Raw genomic sequence first — 19,226 nt, forward strand, 5'->3', positions numbered from 1 at the left:
TTTAGGTATTATATAACTGTGGAGTTTGCATTGTTTGTTTCTAATTAACCATGATTCAAAGAATGCATTTCATTAAAAAATATACTTGTATCACATGACTCTGTTGTCATGTGGTAAAATGTAGTATTTAAAAATATATCTCAAAAATTACTTTAGGAAATTACATGTATCACTGTCTAGTTTTATATGTCATGAAAAAAATTTTTTGGAAAAAATTTAGTATAAGCATCTATCACTGATGATTCGCATCACTTGTTGTACCTAACGAGATTTATACAATTATATCACCTCAAATAAGGATCCATTTTTTTGTCAATAATGTAACTTCATTTATGAGGTGTCTGAGTTTGGTTATAATTTATAGTTCTTTCAGTGTCTCAAAACTGAATTAAATTAAATGTTAGTAAATCCATGGCTAGAGTGTTCTAGTTAAATCATTATACTTAAGAATATAAACTTACAAGAAAATGAAGAATAACATAGGACTCTCCCTTCCCCTTCCCTGCACATGATTTATCAAAGCTGTCAAAATATTTAGTAAGGCAATGATTAGATCAAGAGTTAAATGACCATCTCTATATAAAGGATTTAAGTGGGTGTCTGTTCTTTTAATACCTCTTTCCTGTATATTTTTATATTTTCATGTTTGTAAGTCCCAGTATTATCTCTGTTTTTTTGAGTGATTAGGTAAAAATGGATTCTTTCTTTGTAATCTCAGTTGATTCAAACTGTTTGGTTTCCTTTTATAGTGACTTGACTGTATCTTTATGGAATTATTGCTGTGTGCCAGGTATTATGGCAATAATCATTTGAACTTGTCTCATTTATTCTTTTCGGTAATTCTGGGAATAGGTTCTATTATTCCATTTGTCAATGAAAGGGTATAAAAATTTAGGGTCAAAAAGATTACTTTGCCCAAAATCATACAATTATGTATTAAGCAGCAGAACAAGGATACAAATCTAGGTCTATAGAATTTCAGAACTCAAGCTGTTTACTGGCTCTTTAATATTAGACAGTTAATGAACAATGTAATTAGAATAACTCAGGAATGGAAAATGAGTACCAAAGTCATTGCAGGGCCTTTTCTTATTTACGTGTGTAGATGTCATTCCCTTCAACATAAGTCAAGAGGAAGGAGCTGCACATTTTCTCAGAGTTCTCGAGAGTTCTGTGTACTATTTTTAGTAGGTATTATATATTAATTGATTTTCTCATATAGTATTTTTCTATTAATTAAAAACAGCTTAGGGCTTCCCTGGTGGCGCAGTGGTTGAGAATCTGCCTGCCAGTGCAGGGGACACGGGTTCGGGCCCTGGTCTGGGAGGATCCCACATGCCGCGGAGCAACTAGGCCCGTGAGCCACAATTACTGAGCCTGCGCGTCTGGAGCCTGTGCTCCGCAACAGGAGAGGCCGCGATAATGAGAGGCCCGCGCACCGCGATGAGGAGTGGCCCCCACTCGCCACAACTAGAGAAAGCCCTCACACAGAAACGAAGACCCAACACAGCCATAAATAAATAAATAAATATTAAAAAAAAAAAAAAAAAAAAAAAAAAAACAGCTTAGACAGACTCATGTCTGTCAGCTTTTGTGACATCCCTAGGACCAAACATTGAGACCAACATAAAAAATAAAATGTACTATATGATAAAGAATCCATATCACTCTGTATATCACATAATCCTGGAAATGTTTAAAAATGATACAGGTGAAAAATCAATGATAATAACATTTGTAATTTAAATGGAGTGTAAGCTTATAGAAATTACCAGTGAACTCCACTCAAAACTTACCAGTGAAATAGTTTTTAAGATTCTGTTTTAGTTTACTTGTAAAGAAAACACGTATTAAAATATTTTAAACTTCAGTTCTCAAGTGGCATGGTGGCAACCTCTTGCTTAATGTTTTGTTATCCTGTATATTCAGCCTACAACTGGACTTAATCCAGCAACAAATTTAGAAGTAACTTCAACTTGTAATATGACTACACTTCTTCATTAGGGCAAAAAGAACAGTCACTTTGTGCAAAGTCAGAAAACTGGCCTACAACTATGACTACTTTTGAGAACTAATTTTCTTGTCAGGATTCCTGTTAGTAAAATGTTCACGTGTTACCTGCTAACTCCAAACAATCTTTGTGTCTGTTCTCTATTTTGAAAACAAAACAGTCACTAAAAACCCTTTATCCCAAATAAATCTTCACACTGGCTGGACTTTCTTGAAGATTTTTTATTTACTTTGATTGGAAATATTCAATGGGCTTCTGAAAATGTGGTGTTTAGTTTCAGATCAACTCATCATCAGGTATTTCTTAAGTACAGCTGATATGCCTGTATGCTAATGATTTGGGGATACAAATTAAATAAAAAATGGTCTTAGTCTTTTTGAGAAGATAAGTCATATACATTTAGTGTCACTAGTGAGCCAGATAACATTCTGCTAGTTATGTGCTGGTAATCCTGCACTGCATACTGACATAATACAAATTATACTGATACTGCTTTGTTTCTGTAACTAAGTATTAAATTGGTTGCTAGTGACAAATAATTCAACAAATATTTAGAACCTTTTATGTGTCAATATGCAATAAAATAGTACTTGTATAGCAAACATAGTAAATGCAGATTAAAAGTAGGCAGAAATCAGTGTAGACTGCACAAAGTAAATGAAGCTTGGACTGAATTTTAAGGACATCACTCTGTTATTGTTGTCTTTTAATCAGCGTTTTACAGAAAAGGTAGGACTCTGAAGAGTAACTACAAATATAGGAGGAAAGAATTAGGGAATGAATGTTACAGGAGCTTACCTTTTATTTTCAGATATCTAGAAGGTCATGTCTTTTTCAGGGTAAGGGGGAAAATATTTTACTTACCCAAGAAATTTTGTATTCGAAAGTTTTAAGATGGTGGAGATTTTAAACTACTCCACTAATAGTTTTGTTTTAACATTTTCTTATTGTTATTAAAAATTATATACCATAAAGGCTGGGCATAAAGTAAAGAGCACAGACTTTGGGATCAGGCCTGTATTAGAATCCAATTTTTGTCTCTTCTTTATAGCATGACCTTGAGCAACTTACCTAATCTTCTTGAGCTTCGGTTTTCTCATCTATAAAACAGGGATTTTAGTAACTATCTCATAGTATTATATTATGAATATTATGAAGTGATATATATAATCATTACAGTGCACATGCATATAGAAGGTGAGCAATAAATATCACTTTATTATTCTGAAGATTAAAATAATTGATACTTAACAGGAAAAACAACTAGCATATTTAAAATAATAGAATGTGAGTATTTCTGAAAATGTTGTTAAGAACAAGTCTATAAATTAATTACTAACTTGCTCACTTTAGGAAGATGAAGGTAATAATTACAAAAGAAATGAAAACTTTCCCGTTTATATTTTGTACGTTCAGACTAATTTAGGAATACTCTTCTGATTCAGCTGATTTTTTTATTGAGCACTTACTATTTTTCCAACATATTTCTTTGGGGCATGCTGATGAAAAAGAAAATGAATATATTACTTTAAAATTCTGGCCTTTGAAGTGATTGATGTGATTAAAACCATTTTGTGTTTCATTCACCTGTCTGTATGTTGTCTCTCTCACAAGATTGGAGCTTCTTTTAAGGGAGAAATGTTTCCATATCTTGGAATTGATGCAGTGTCTGCAAAAAGTAGTTTTTTAAAAATAAATGTTTATAAGGTAAAATCAGGAATGAATGTTTCACTGGTCAGCTGTTACCAATTCAGACTTTTAGAAAGAAAACTGCAGCTAATTTTGTGAGGTTTAGTAAGTAATTTGTATACATTAGTGGTGATCACTTATTAAATGAGTGAAACATGAGATTGACAAGGTCAGTGAGCCAGTTTGTTCACAGACATTAACCTTGATGAATCCGAACCTTGTGTAATCAGAGCTAGAGTTCAAGTTTATCATGTCATTTGTCTTCCAAAGGTAGTGGAAGATATTTAGAATAGCTGTCATTCATAAGATTTTCTGTTAATCAGTATCCCATAAAGGTTAATTGGGACTGAATAATTCTGATCTCAAATTGTATACATACACATACCTTTCCTTTGCCTAGTTTTTCAGACTGAAAGAGAAAAATAGAAAATAGGACACATAAAAATTCTATTTCCGTTCCTAATATAGCTCTGGGAGCATACTCACCCAACTCTTGGAACAAGGTTAGTTACTATATTATCTTCTGTTTGCGTCCTGTTTTTTACTCCTAGTATCAATTTGAAGTTTTATAACACTCTTAGACATAATCTGTGAGGATGTCTAAGAAAATATTTTAGGTGCTAATATGCATGCACTATTCCTGATAGACTTAATAGTTTATAACATTAATTTAGCTGATATAATCAGAAATTGTCAGCTAAGAATTTTAAAGCAATTTTATGTTTAAAATTCTAAGAAGCATAAATCTGATATAGAACTAACAGTTCTTAGTTTTGTTCTTTTAATTTAGAGCTTCTGTATTAGTAATATAATTTCTGAGCGAATTTATTATTGTTTAGTAATTGCTATACATTTGAGTGATAGACATCTGCTTCAAATTAGTTTGAATTCAGCTGTTTCTGTAAAGATATAGGAAAACCTTTAAAACAATGTCCCATTATCTATAAGAATATTATTTATTGACCCTTTTGCCTCTTGAATGCTTTTCTTTCCCCAATCTAATGATCCCTGGTCATTCATTCAACTGACATTTATTGATCATTACTGTGTGCCAGGCATACAATGGACACACAGGAGAGTAAGATCTCCTCCCTGTCCTTAATGCCAGTGTTGTACCGGAAAATGGAAACTATGACTTTGTATAAAAGGCCTTTGCGTAGCCCATGTATATTAATTGTTTAAGATCATATTCAAATGATTTGACATTAACCCTTGTTGATCATGAGGATGTTTCTGGGCCTGGGACTTCGTTTTGGCGGGTTTAGTCTGTTGTTATCACTGTAATTTCCTGAAGAGGGTAGAATTGATTATGGTAGTAAATTTTCTTTTAAGTCATAGTTGATTATTATTCTAATAATCAGTAATTATTCTTAGACTACTAGTAAGCTTTTCAGTAGGTGCCCACTGCCACTTTTTACATTCCAAATAGCTTTTCTGTATGCAGTTTTTATTCCTAATTAAAAACAAGTCAGTGCTTTGTGATATTTGAGTGTTTCATGAATTCAAAACTGAGCGGTGATAAGGAAATGGGAAGTATATATTTTGTAAAGCTAGTGATTAGATTTTTATAGGTAATGAATTTGTGGGGGCATTCAATGGTAAAACTTTATATAAAACAGATACCAAAGGGACTTCACTGGCTGCGTAGAGGTTAAGACTCCGTGCTTCCACTGCAGGGGATGTGGGTTAGATCCCTGGTCAGGGAACTAAGATCCCATATGCAGCGCAGTGTGGCCCAAAAAAACCCCAAAAAAACATAACCAAAACTGCTTTCTTGGAGCTTTTCATTTTAATAGATATTTATTCTGCACCATATTAGGTGCCCCAGGTACTCTGCTGGGGAATGGATATTCAGTGGTGAATAAAACACAAACCTTGCTGTGAAGTGACTGAATCTAAGAGTGATCTTTTCTTGCTTTTGTGTTAGGATAGCTGTTACATCAAATAGCTTGGTGATGAAGAGTACTGGCTTTGGCATGCTGTGTGTGTACAAATGATAGTGGTGTCACTTACTGGTTGTCATCTCATTTAATTTATTCAAGTCCTCGGAACCTCAGTTTCCTTATCCATAAATTGAGAATATTAATACCTACCTCTTGGTTGTTGAGTATTAGACAATATAATTTCTATATGGTATTTTAACAAGCCCAATAAAAATATGTAAAAGTCATACATAGCAAAGTAACTGACCTTTGCATATTTTTCCTACGAAAATGACTATATTTTTTGAGAGATGGCAGTCTGAAGGATATATTTGTATTTTTCTTTGAAGGTAATGTTAAAGCACAAGAAATGTATGTAAGTCTTTTATTTCCCTTAGCCCCTCCTTACTACCTTTCTAACATGGGTGAGCCCTAGCCCTTAGTCTCTAGAGCCTTTTATTCCTTTACTTTATGTGGGACTGTCAATAAGCATACCAATTGTGTTGCTTTCGTTTGTCTACTAGAGGGGAATCTGAAGTCACTTGCTCATTTTGTGTTGGCTGACAGGGGTAGCCACCAGATAGGATTGGTAGTCTGAGTTGGTTATCTGACCAGTGACCCAAAGATGCTAGTATCTTGTAGCTCATTAATAGTCCCTGAAGAGTTCAGTTTTAAAGTTCACTGTTTATTCGTCACCTATAATTCTAGAAATACCTATCATAGAGGAGTATCAAAATTCTAGGCATATTGTCATTTTTTAAAAGAGATAATATTCAGTATAACTGTTACATTTTTTCTTTATTTTATTTAGGAATTTTCCTAGGGAAATATGTCTTTAAAGGTCTCTCCCTAATTTCCTGTTGGTATTTTCATATGCCAAATGTCTGTGGATACCAAATTTATAATTCTGATTTGATTTTGGGGGTGGCTTTTTTCTAACTTTAACACTGTGTTGCAGTAGCAGTATTCTGCTTAGTTTACTGGTCAGGTTGAGTGCTACAAGAAGCAAACGCCAAAATGGGATTCAATCTGTCTGACTGTGCGGAAGGAGAAAGAGAAAGTAGGATTGGGTAGGAAGGGCGTCAGACTGCAGCATGTTCCTAAGAAAGTTTCAGCCATGCTGTTGGGGAGTCCTTGAGACAGTTGTCCTTTAGAAGAAGCCCTTATTTGGCAGGAATGGCTAGGTTTTTAGTACCCCTGCTGTGCTCAGACATTGGCTGGGAGTAGCCCAAGGGAGGTTTGACCTGCGGTGAACCCCCAGAGGATCCAAAAGTGTAGCATCTGGAGTTTGTGAGTCAGCTATGCTCTCTACAGTAGGTGCTACTGAAAGGAGATCTGAGCTAGGCAAGTCCATGAGCGCCACAGTTAAAAACACTAAGAACTGTAGTGGTAGGTACACACATATTATTTCCTTTAATCTTATCATTAAATGGTGTCATTCATGAGCAAATGGAGACATTGAGAAGTTAAATAACAGTTATCTTAGCTCAATAACTAGCAAGTGTTAGAACCAGAATTCTAACTTAGGCAGGCTTCTGACTGCAGAGTGTCTTAAGCATTTAAATACCTATACCATACTGAGTACATGCATACACTGTAAAAATTTTGCTAAATTTATTTTATGACATAACTATATTCTTTTTAGAAAGTTTCATGAATCTAAAAATGTTTAATTACCTTTCACCATACTAGTTTTTAGAGATCGATTTGTTTTTATTAAAGTATATATATCCAGAACGGTGGCTTTACTGTTTGAATTTTGATGCATGTCTTCACTTGTCAAAAAAAAGTACATTATGCTAGTTATACTCCATCCCCTTTTCTCCCAATATATTGAAGTTGTACTACAGATCTCTAGCTACAATAAGCAATTCTCCAAGGATGAAGAAAGAAAATGTACATACACATAGGAATTTCTTTTCCAGAGCTAAAATTGACATTTTATAAATAATTTCCATGTTACAAAGTTGAGACTAAGAAATCACAGCAATTCAGTGATATGCATTTGGCATGAGTCAGTTTTAGTTCTTAGTGCTTTTCATTGGAAATGGCATAAAAAGTAAGATTTCTTTGAATTTTTTATGCTGTGGGCTTACAAGAGACATAAGATGTTTTTCTCTCATAGATGCCTGGCAGTGCACGGCAGCAGAAGTAACGAACGGGTCACAAACCCCAGCAGTACTTCCCAGGTCACGTGCACCCTTAATTTTTAAAGAATCTAGAAACAACCTAAGCAGTTGATAACAGGTCATTTCTAGGTGATAAAGGGTATTTGATTTCCACACCTAGCATTTTTATAGTCATTTAGAGACTTATTTTTTATGGTGGTGGGTTTATATGTGTTTAAATATGTAACCTAACTGGTCACTGAATTGTAACTTTTTTCTTTTCTTGATGTTTGACATTGATTTTGAGGTCTGAATTTTTTTTTCAAGCTTTTTTTCTTCCAGCTCATTTTATATATAAACACTTCCCATAGTCGTTGACTTCAATATAAGGGCAGCTGGGAATGCCATAGGCAGCTACTGTTAAACAGAAAAAGAGAGGGGGGTGGGGAGGGAGAGAAATTATGAATTACAGTATCTACTGCCAGAAGTGCTTGTGCATTTTTCTTTCAAACACCTTTGTATTAAATTAATTTTACAAGCTTTACTTAAAAATTAGTCTCCTTTGAGTGTAAAAATTGGGAACCATACATTGGTGCTTTAGAAATTTAGTCTAGTCTTTCAGTGACCTAGCAGTTGATATGAAAACATGAATTTAAAAATAAATAGCATATTGGATAAACTGTACTATACTCATGAAAGAAGCCAAAAAATAATGGATTAAACCGAATTTGAAAATAATTACAGTTTTGTGTCCTAAACCAGATTCGTTGTTAAAATGAAATGATAGGTCTTTGACCCTTGGGTGTGCTTGGAATAAATGTGGAACACAGTATTGTTTTTAAAACTATTTTGCTTTTATAAGCTAAGACAGATGTACAAAAAAGATGCAGTTTTTATTTTGTATTGGCAGCTTCCAAATATTTAGTATCTATTTCCAAGAGTTGCAATTAGTAAAGCAACCATGGTACTGAAATCTGCACATCCCACAAGCTAATTATATTTGCAAGGTCAGAGTGAATACATATTTTCAGAAAAATAAAGGGTTATATAAATATGTGTCTTCTACTTGGCTGTTATATCACAGTTTGTTGATCTGGGGTATAATGTGTACAATTCACAAATTTGTCTGATAACAGAAAGTGGTGTGTGATTGTGTTTATTTTACTAACCAGTATATTCACAGCAATCACTTCCAAATATCTCTCCAGTAAAGATGTGTTAATTACAAAACAGACAAGGTCTTCTATTATATTAAAGCTACTAACAAGAAGACAGCAGGAATCACACATGTAAATAGCATCATCAACCCCTATTTTAGTCCTCTGTTTTGATCTGTGAGTTGCGCATAGACCAAAGGTGCTATTAAAGACTGAGTGTATGAAATAGGCAGCATTATATGAACAAAATTTATTCAACAAGAAAACAGACCTTTAACATGAATTTAACAAGCCTGAGAAATTATAAACTATCATATGCTGCAGATTCATGCAGTGATAATAAACAAAAAAGGAAAGTAAGAGGTTTCCCTAAGCTAGCCAAACTGCTAATGGTTTTGTTATAAGCTGTCTACTGTTGCAGTGACCTCTGAAAAGTCTCAAGGCACTTGTACCAGAAAAAATTAAATGGTCAGGCTGGTGAATAGAGATTCAATGTGGTGCGTAGGACTGCATCATGGAAAGGAAATATAAAAGTCTAGCTTCATATTCCTGAAAATATTCGTCATACTTTAGCTTGGAAGTTTTTGTTAGTACATATTAAGGAGGTAGTTTTTGTGCAAAGTTTTTTGGCTAAATTACTTTTTGGATTTATAACCTTATAAGACATAAGCTGAACTGGTTTAATGTATATATACTTTAAAACAAACCATTTAGAAAATTCATGTAGCTCAAAAAAATGAATTTTTCCCCTGCCCCCCTCCCATACCTTAATTAATCCTTGGGGGTTCTTTGTTCAGTATATTGTATCTAAGATTTCTGTTCTCATCCATGGAGTGACCACTTTGCAGTCATTCTGTTGCATCATGCTGTAAATACATAAGAATGGAGAAACGCCTTCAGCTTATACACACCTCCAAGTGCTCACCAAGGCTTTTTCTTGAATCTTACTGTGGCATAATTAACACCTTCTTCACCCATTGCTCATTAGTGCACTGGACATTAATGAGTCTATTTTGATAGGCTGCTCTAAAGGAGAAACCCACTTATTCTTACAGCACAAAAAGCAATTATAAAATTGTACAGAAATTAAAATGTAGACTATATTGCCATATTTATATTTTTATTGTGTACTAAATCTAATTTTGGTCTGCAGGTTGTTGAACATGTTAGTTTCCTTAAGACAGTTGCTATAGTGATGGCAGCAAATTCCTTTAATCTTGGTGTAAAGTGTTCATTTTCTATTGGCTTTCATATTGCTGCTCAGAAATCGTCATTCTAAACATTTCATTTCGTATAGGCCATCATTTACTAGTTGAACAGTATATTAAATTCTTGGATTTTTCTCTTAATTTTAAATAGAATTAAAATTTCTAAATTTCAGATTGTTTTTAATTGATCATGATATCTCTTTAGCTGGTATTTTCATTTCCCTTTTACGAAGTTTCACACCTGTTAATAATATTCCAGAGAAATATTACAGAGATTTTTTTGTGTGTAAAATAGCTGGTCTCCTGTTCTAGTTTGAAAGCATTCATTATAAAAAAGATATTTTGTGATATATTGTGGAATTTTCATAGTTTTGTAGAAGTGTTCTTTTTCTACAAATGATACTGAAATCTTTAAATGGAATCCAAGTATTCTAAAAACAATTGGACCAAAATGATGCTTTGCTCTTAAATATTTACTGCTATTGGTTAGGGAAGCAATTCTTAATTTTGTATTTATTTAAGTTGTACATCTGTCTATCAAAATGGTCTCTTTTCCCTTCTTTAGCCTGCATTTTATCTTATTTTTATGTGCTTTTTAGTAGAAAATTTTAGAAAATTTTACTTTTATGTGTTTTTAAACAATTGTTTGAAATTATTTATGATAATATCTGATTAAAGCATGTTTGATAGTAGTACTTATTACTTTATGAAAATGTGATTAGAAAAAAATTTAAGTATAAGCAAGAGGTATAAACCTAGGCCATATTTATTTATATATAATTGTGAAAGTTAAGTCGATTATAGTTACTGTATAAAAAGAAAAAAGTTTTCACAAAGTATTAAATCGTGCATGTTCTGGGGATACTTGGTTTTATTTTAAGGCAAGAGGAATCTTTGGGGAAATTCAAACTGTTAGAAATAAAAGCAAAATTCAAAGTTTTGGGGCGGGGGTGGGGATTGCCAGAGTAGATGGAGGCCCTTAGATTGAGTCACTTGTCATAGTGCTTTGGTGTAAGTTTGTATTCATTAGTACCGTTGACCCTTCATGGCAGCTTTTTAGAAAGGGTGATTTTTCCTTTCTTTCTTTCTTTAAATCTTATTCTTTAGCTATTATAGCATTTAGTAATACTTATTACAGATTTTTCAGACTTGATTAGATTCCAGTTGGCTTATTTTGGAAATAAATTTTTTTTAATCCCTTAGTATCCTCAAACAATAATTATACAAATGAGAAACAGTCTAGTTGACAATAGCTTTTAAAACATTGATAAATCTCAGTTGTTTAGCACTTTTAAAGGCAAATCTAGAAATAACTATATTACCCTGCTTTAAGATATTTTTATGTGAAGAACGTATTGAGTTTATTCTCTAGGTAATTGATTTACATTCCCTGAAAGAGGCATCTGTCTTAAGATCCCCGGTTCTTTACATAAAACTTAACAACATTTAAAAGCTTTAACAAGTTCTTTCAAATCCATGATAATGAACAGAGAAAAGCATTCAGATAGTATGTGATTCTTGTTAAATCTCTTAATATATGAGCTAAGAGATGATTTGTATCATGTAAGAATTTGAAGTGTTTCTCTACAGAAATTTTGAATACACCTAGGCAAAAAGAGGATACCTATTGCTATTTCTTTACTATGAACTTAGGACTGTATCATTCTATACCATGTTCCTGGCTTAAAGCACGGATGACCTTGGTTTTCTTGTATTGTGCCTCGTATTCTTGACAGTGGCTTGGACATTTAAGGCCATCAGACAAGGTACAAAGTCTTTTATAGTCACAAGAAGTAAAAGGTATCTGACTAGAAGAGAATACGTGGAGCAAGTGCCTTGCTGGTTGTAATTTTGTTGTCATTTCAAGTACTGTGGTGGTATAATTGATGTGACAGGGCTGGGCTTTAGATGTGGTCCCTTAGCTTGTGCTCACTTTCAGTTTTAGTTTCTCTTTGTCATTCATTTTGATTAGGTAAAATTTAGGTGACAGACATATGCACACCAATGAAGGCTGTTTGGTGTAAGTTTAGTAATGACGTATTTCAATAATAAAGATGCAAAGTTAATATTTCCCTTTACTGCTTCATGAAAATTGCAATAATTGGTGTCACCTTACATTACAAGATGGAGGGTGGTGTGCTGATGGCGCAGTCAGCAGGAGGTTCTTTTTTATTAATATTATAATTAAATGATTTTCTGGAAATAGGCCAGAAACAGATGCAAGTTGATCATGCCTTGTCCAGTGTTGCTTGGCACCATCACTTGCTTTTTAAAAAAGAAATGACCTGACACCTTGTTTTTTTTACAGGTTGTTATTGATGCCTTCAGATTGATCAATGCTAATATGATGGTCTTAGGACATGAACCAAGACAAACAACCTCAAATCTGGGTCACCTAAACAAGCCATCTATCCAGGTAATGCCTGTATTTGATAATGTGTTAAAACTGTTTTACATTTTAAAAGCCTGTTATAAATGACCATTTTAAGATCCAATACTTAGCATTTTAATTTGTTTTGCAATTTTTCTTGTGCTTTAAAAGGAGATTATGGAAATAGTGTTGCAAAAGTTAGATTTGCTCACATATGAGTCTGCTTTCAGTGAAGTCTTTAAACTTTCCTAACATAGTTTGAGGACACCCTTTTGGGGGGGCATAGTAGAGCCTTAATCTTGAGAGTACCTTACAGCTTTGCACGGTTAACACTGTAGTAAAGGACTGATAGGGGTTTTAGGTGCAGTGCATTAGGTATCATGGTATGATTATTGATTTGGTTAGTAGACATTTCTTATAGTAGTAAATAATGGTAAATTGTTGTATACTTTAAGAGGTCCCCAGAAGCAGTTCCTAAATAGCACTTAAATATTTTTACCTTTTTCTTTTTTCTTTTTTTGGCTTAATCCCTACTTTTAAAACAAATCATACAAAACACAACTACATATTTCTTTTGATTAGAGTTTATATCTTGTTCTTTCTAGTGATGTCAACCACCATTATTACAGTTACTCAGACACTTAATATCCTCCTGAGTGATTAATGTTTTCTTTGTATCATCCACGTGCTTCATTGTTTTTATACAGATCTTTATTGTCTGCAAAAATTATTTTAAATGTGTTTTTAAATGCACCATAACCTGTGTCTATATAGTTAATTGCTTCTCTGAAGATTAATTAAAAGGACATAAATACCGTGTTTGGTTAAATAGAACACATAGTACAGAGACATCATAGTAGCTATTGCTGCTCCCCTTCTGAAACCTTGCTCTGTCACATGATTGTCTTTGGGGAGTTGTGGCTTTGACAGTTAACCATGGTTAAGCTTGGTTATACTTTGATAACTTTATACTTTTAGATGCTTACTTTTTCAGCAGTCACTCATCTGAAATCTTCATCAAAGTGAAAAAGTTTTTCAAAGGATTGAGGTGTGTTCCTTTTGAAAAAATTACTTAGAAGCCAGGGAAAACTGCAAAGTATAGTGAGTATGAAATAAGCTACTAGTGTTTTTGATTGGGTACAGACAAGCCCATGCTTGCATGTTCCAAGAGAATATATTATTGGACCTGTTTAGCCTGTGATAATGAATGACCTTTCTTATAACCCCCATAGCATCATACTGCTTCATTATTTTTTTGCAAATATTATTTTTTTTGTTAAGTAGCATCTCACAGTCTAAGATCATTGTGATTACTGCATGGTGTGTTTCTGCCAGAAGTTTTTACTAATTGCAAGTCAACAGCCACCTGTTGCAGATTTCACCTTTTACATTTAAACACTGGTTTTTAACCTTAAAATTTGAGTTAATTAAATAATTAAAATCTGTTTCTTTCTACATCAGTCCGGTTTGTATTTTTTACCTTATAGTCTGTAATTTAAGGTGAACCTTATGAAGCAGGTTCCAAACCCAAGTTAAAAGGACCTGTGTATATAACAGCTACAGCATCATTGTTTTCCATTTCATTTTAGTTTGTTTTGGCTTCCAGTTAAAATCTGTATATATATTTATTTCACAGTTTTTATAGCGCCCATCAGGAAGACATCTATCTGGGTGCTTTACAGTTTTGAGACAATTCCAATACTGAAACACTCAAATGGGATCAAGCCAAAAAGTGACAGAACAAAGGCACACCTTAAAACAATTTCTTAGTTTTCTAAGACAAGCTAGAATGAAAGCAACCCAGAAGAACTTGAAGTGAATGGTGATATTCATAATAGAATTTTAAGATGTGTTAGCAGAATCTTTACCTCAGGGATCAGAAGCCTTTCAGAAAGGCCATGCCTTTTATTTTGAAGGAAAGTTAGTTTGTATTTAGAGGGATCTTGTTCCTAAACCTGCTTATTACTGGTAGGAATAGAAACCTAACAGGTACCATCAGCACTCATGTGGGTGGTTACTAATGCTTTTCTAACACTGATTTTTTTACTATCATACTTAAAGTAGGGGGGGGAATATTAGGGTTATACTGTAGACTACTATTTAATATATTGAGGAAAGTTCAAAATATGTTAAGAAAAAGATTATAAAATCACATATGCAAGTTCTCCTTTTTGAAAATATGTATTTATTTTATAAACTGTGCCTATATATTTACAATATGATATTAATATTGATTACCTTTGGGTTGTAGGATTATTGAATTTTTTTTCTTGTTTTTCCTTCTCCATATTTCTTAAACTTTCTACAATGAAACATATATTGCTTTTAGAAAATGTTATTTTTAAAGCACTAATAACAATGTTGAAGTATCTGCCACAAGACAAAGCTAGTAGACAAAGTTTATGTGAACTTTCATGTTTTAAATGAGAAGTCATTAATAATCCTGATAGAGAAGGAAAAGTATAGTACCTGTACTATAGATTTTTCTATTAATATATGTGACTTTGTATTATTTTGTACTTGGAACATTTGACTGTTATTGTCAAATGTATAGAATTGAGAGTTAGCAAGCATTTATTTTAGTAACTAAAAATGTGAAATTATTCCACTAAAAATTGTTCAACAACGTTTCAGATCCTTAAGGGCCACAGTGTATATGAAGATTGGTTGTCAACTGAATGGAAATTTAGTAACTGTTGATGCATAGATGCATTATACTAGGGTTATGAGCCTCTAAGTGTAGCCCTGAGTACAACTGCATTGTCTAACGGAGTTAAATTATTTGAAAAACATTGTTTTCGGTAGTTGTTAAACAGTTATAAAATAGTTGTACTAGAAGGAACCATTGTGATGATTTTGTAGGTGAGGAAAACTGAGGCCCAGCAATTTGTGATTTGCCTAGGTTATCCACTGAGTTACTGTAGGAACTAGTACATAACCAGAGCTCCTCATTCTTTTATACTATATTTGGAAGTTTCATTAATTCATTAATTTTGGCATAGATAATGTATATATACAGCTCAAAATTCAAAAGGTATGAAAAGGTATTTAGCAAAAATTCTTTTCTTCTTTTGCCATTTGTGACCCAGTTCTCCACCCCAAAGGGAACAAAGCACAATGTTTTGTTTCTTTTCAGAGCTATTATATTTATATAAAGAAAGATTCATTTTAAAGTATGATTTACTGGATGATATTTAGCACCACATTTTCAGTTTATCAATGTAAAATAAGGCAAACAGATATACCTTTAGATCTAAGTAAATATGCCTTTTTTAAGAGCATGAAACTTTTTTAACCTATCAAGAACCTATAAATAGGTTATTACATAGTTCATAAGCTGTGTACTTTATAATATGCCTGCTTTTCCACAGCAGTGAGTAAATGGAGTTATAACTTCTAACCTCTTGTCAGTAGTCTGGACAATGCCAATGAAGTATTATTTCACCGTAATGATTATTTGTGTGCTTTTCTTTGAATTTGTCATACCAACAAAATTATAAAGCTCTACTCTAAAGATTAGCTTAAAGAAACGTAGAAATAACCTGGAAGTTAATCAGTGGGATCTCAAAACTCTGCTTTGTCTAGTTCCTCCTCCAAACCACTCTTTGTCTAGAATAAATAGCATCTTAGACTGATAGTACCAACCTAGGAAGAACTTCCTTCTTTGAAAGGTTGGCAGCCTTTGAGCAAAGAAAACAAGGGTCAGGATATCCAAGAAGCCAATAAGCTAAGTCCTGTTAGTAATTCCAAAAAGTATTGTCCCAGAAACAGTGCTCTAAAAGGTGGCTAGCTTCCCAGGTCAGCCACTGAAATATTATTTAACCCACAATATAAACACTATAGAATAGAACCATGCTTTTTAACAGTGCTTCTATGAGAAACTGTTGCAGATTTCAAATAATTAATGAATGAGCTTCAGGACAATATCCTGTTTCAATGAAGAATTGCCTAAATTTTCCTAAATTCATCATATGTTTGTTAGGTGTAAATTTAAAAGTTAAGTATTGATGTTTTGAGAAATTTCCTGATTATGTAACTTCTTTGTCTGCCTGACATACTATGGCATTTGCTAGTATGTTATGTTTAATTTGCAATTTGACCCTGTCAAAAGGCTAGTCTCCCCCTTGGTAAAGCTAATCTTATATTTGGTGTATGCTGCCACAACTTGTAATTCAATGTCAACTAGAATGGGGAATTTGAGAGAATTTATTTTTCACTGAGCTAAATAAAAGAGCCTGTGCCTTTGGGTTTATATGGAAGGAGGACTGTACATGGCCAGTTTACCTATGATTTGGGATGAATGTACTTGGGGGCACACAACAAGTGAGTAAGTGAAATTGGAAAATGGCTTGAGGATATCATTTGATTTAAATTTATATTTGTTTTATTATTGTCCCTGCTAATCTTTTATGCTGCCTGTTAGTTGTACTACTTTCACCTAAATAATGTAATTGAAAATCAAGTAGGTGGTGCCTTCAAGTTCCAAACTGTATATTTCAGCAGTACAGTTAATCTCCAAAATGTGGACCTATCTGTGTGCCCATTTGTCTGACTTCTGTATCTCTTGGCCATACCTGTTATTAGCTTTATGGCCACTATGTAGAATTATATAGTTGGAGCACTGCATAAAGGTGCTTGGATGAGAGGGCAGTTGGCCCCTGAAATCTAGCCTAAACCTCGCTCTCCAGCCAGGCTGAGTTTGCTTGGAGCACTGGGCACCTTTTTCTAATTCTTCCACCCAGAGGATGCACTTCCAAAGTTGCATAAAGGTGAGTACAGATTAAGGGAGGCACTGATTAGCTCCACTTTTTGAGCCACGCAGTACAGCGTATCCAGGCACTGAAATTTAATTCACTATTCCTGATTATTATTGAAATGAATAAGGATTTAATAGGTACTCCTAGTACTTTAATTTCATATAGCAACCATTTTATTATAGCAGATGTTAGGAATATAAGAATGGATTGTTATAGTACATACCTAAAATGGGTTAGTATTTGGTGGGGCGATTTTTGCTAGCAAAGTTTAAAACTAAGACTATGCTTTGTTTTCATTCTGATCCCTGAAGTACAAAGACTTAATTTAAGAATTTCCTAAGATACATTGTAGCATAATATGATAGAAAAAAACATGGGCTTTGGAGTCAGAAAAACTTGGGTTCAAATCCCAGCTTTGCCTTTTACTAGGTATAAACTAGGACAAATTGAGATTTGTGTCTTATTTCCTCATCTGTCAAAATACAAATGGAACCAGCCTACCTTACTGGATTGTTGTGAAGATTAGAAGACTTATTGTGTAAAGCAGGTGCAGGTGCTCATCAAATGTTTCCTTTCCACACCCCTTCTTCTTATACCTCAGCACCTTAAGACTACATTGTAAAAATCCAGTTATTAGTGTGGTGGTTGTTTTAGTTAGCTTTATCTTTAGATTCCTGAGAGTTAACCCCAAAGCCCTTTTTGTTTTTGTACTTGAAGATATGTCCAAGGTGTATTTCTGTACTTTAATGTCTTAGAAGGCTGATAGAGGGGTCCACAGAAACTGTTCTGGACCTCGTTTGAAATTTGAACCTATGTAGCTAGAGTTAGACATTTGAGCAGCTCTGAATGGATTCCAGCACATGCAGGATTATTGTTTCTTAATAAAGCCATGCCATTAGCTTCAGTCTTTATGATGATTTGACGGTTTGTCTTGGCGATCAAGTACAGTGGAAAAAATTCTGCTTAGTGAGATTGCCTGTCACTGGACCCAGTAAAAAACAAACTCCATTTCGTTAATTTGGAGACATATGCAGACACAGTTATTTTTAATATATTAGAACTGAATTAAGAAAAACGGAAACTCCAGATTAATGTTGTGGGTGAAGGAATAATTATACTATTATGGCTTTTTAGGCTTTTCTTTTGAAATAAGAAAGAGCCCCCTGTGTAGATAATCATAAAATCAGACTTAATAAATTATGTATTATTTATAAATTATGAATAATTAATTTATAGGTTAGATTATGATGAGGTCAAATCATATCTCTGACTCTGAGCAAGGCTACTAAAACTTGAATTTGTGCGACTCTATGTCATGTTTTAAAGAATGTGTGCCCTGTACCTCTAAATCTCACTTCTAAACTTGTAGCTGAGAAAAAAATCGTTTAATATTTATTTAGGATAAAAAGTTATTTTTAGAAGATGGTAAAGGTATTGTCTACAGGATATGTCAACAGTTTCAAACAGTTGTATTTATTTTATTAGATGAAAAATACTAACTTGTCCTTCTTCTAATCATTTGTCTATATAGGCATTAATTCATGGACTAAACAGACATTATTACTCCATTACTATTAACTATAGGAAAAATGAACTGGAACAGAAGGTAAGCTTAAATTTTTATCTTAGAGGTGGAAAAAAATCTATTTCAAACAATTTAAACTATTACCTGGTATATTTGAATTTAAATTGTTGACCTCTTTCATTGATGCTTTCAAATATTTTTTCATTCCTGATGAATTGTAGCATAAAATAAAGGAATATTTTATTGGACAAATTGAGAGATATTTTACCTTATTGGTAGGCGCTAAAGCAGGAGAGGAAGTAGGAAACAAACATTCCAGTTTGGTTTTATGATAAACTATAAAAATCTTTTCTCTCAACTAATTCGAAATATTTAAGTCTGCCTATTGCTTTTTGAAATTACAATCTGAACTGCTTTTTTTCTTTATTATTATAATTAGTCATCCTCCAAATAAGCTTCTTGTATTTCTCTCTGAGAA

The 19,226-nt window shown here is 33.3% G+C and overlaps 1 protein-coding gene across 3 annotated transcripts in view; it reads left to right on the forward strand.

Annotated features, from left to right (window-relative positions):
* The window catches only part of PSMD14 (proteasome 26S subunit, non-ATPase 14), a 90,891-nt gene that overhangs the window by 56,633 nt on the left and 15,032 nt on the right, over positions 1 to 19,226 (forward strand). For all 3 annotated transcript variants that reach the window (XM_036857268.1, XM_036857266.1, XM_036857269.1), the window contains 2 exons: positions 12,404 to 12,511; positions 18,755 to 18,829. In XM_036857268.1, the coding sequence (XP_036713163.1) occupies positions 12,404 to 12,511; positions 18,755 to 18,829 (183 nt within the window). The remainder of the gene's footprint in view (positions 1 to 12,403; positions 12,512 to 18,754; positions 18,830 to 19,226) is intronic.

Source organism: Balaenoptera musculus, chromosome 7 (assembly GCF_009873245.2).
Source record: "Balaenoptera musculus isolate JJ_BM4_2016_0621 chromosome 7, mBalMus1.pri.v3, whole genome shotgun sequence".
NCBI classification, from domain to species: domain Eukaryota; kingdom Metazoa; phylum Chordata; class Mammalia; order Artiodactyla; family Balaenopteridae; genus Balaenoptera; species Balaenoptera musculus.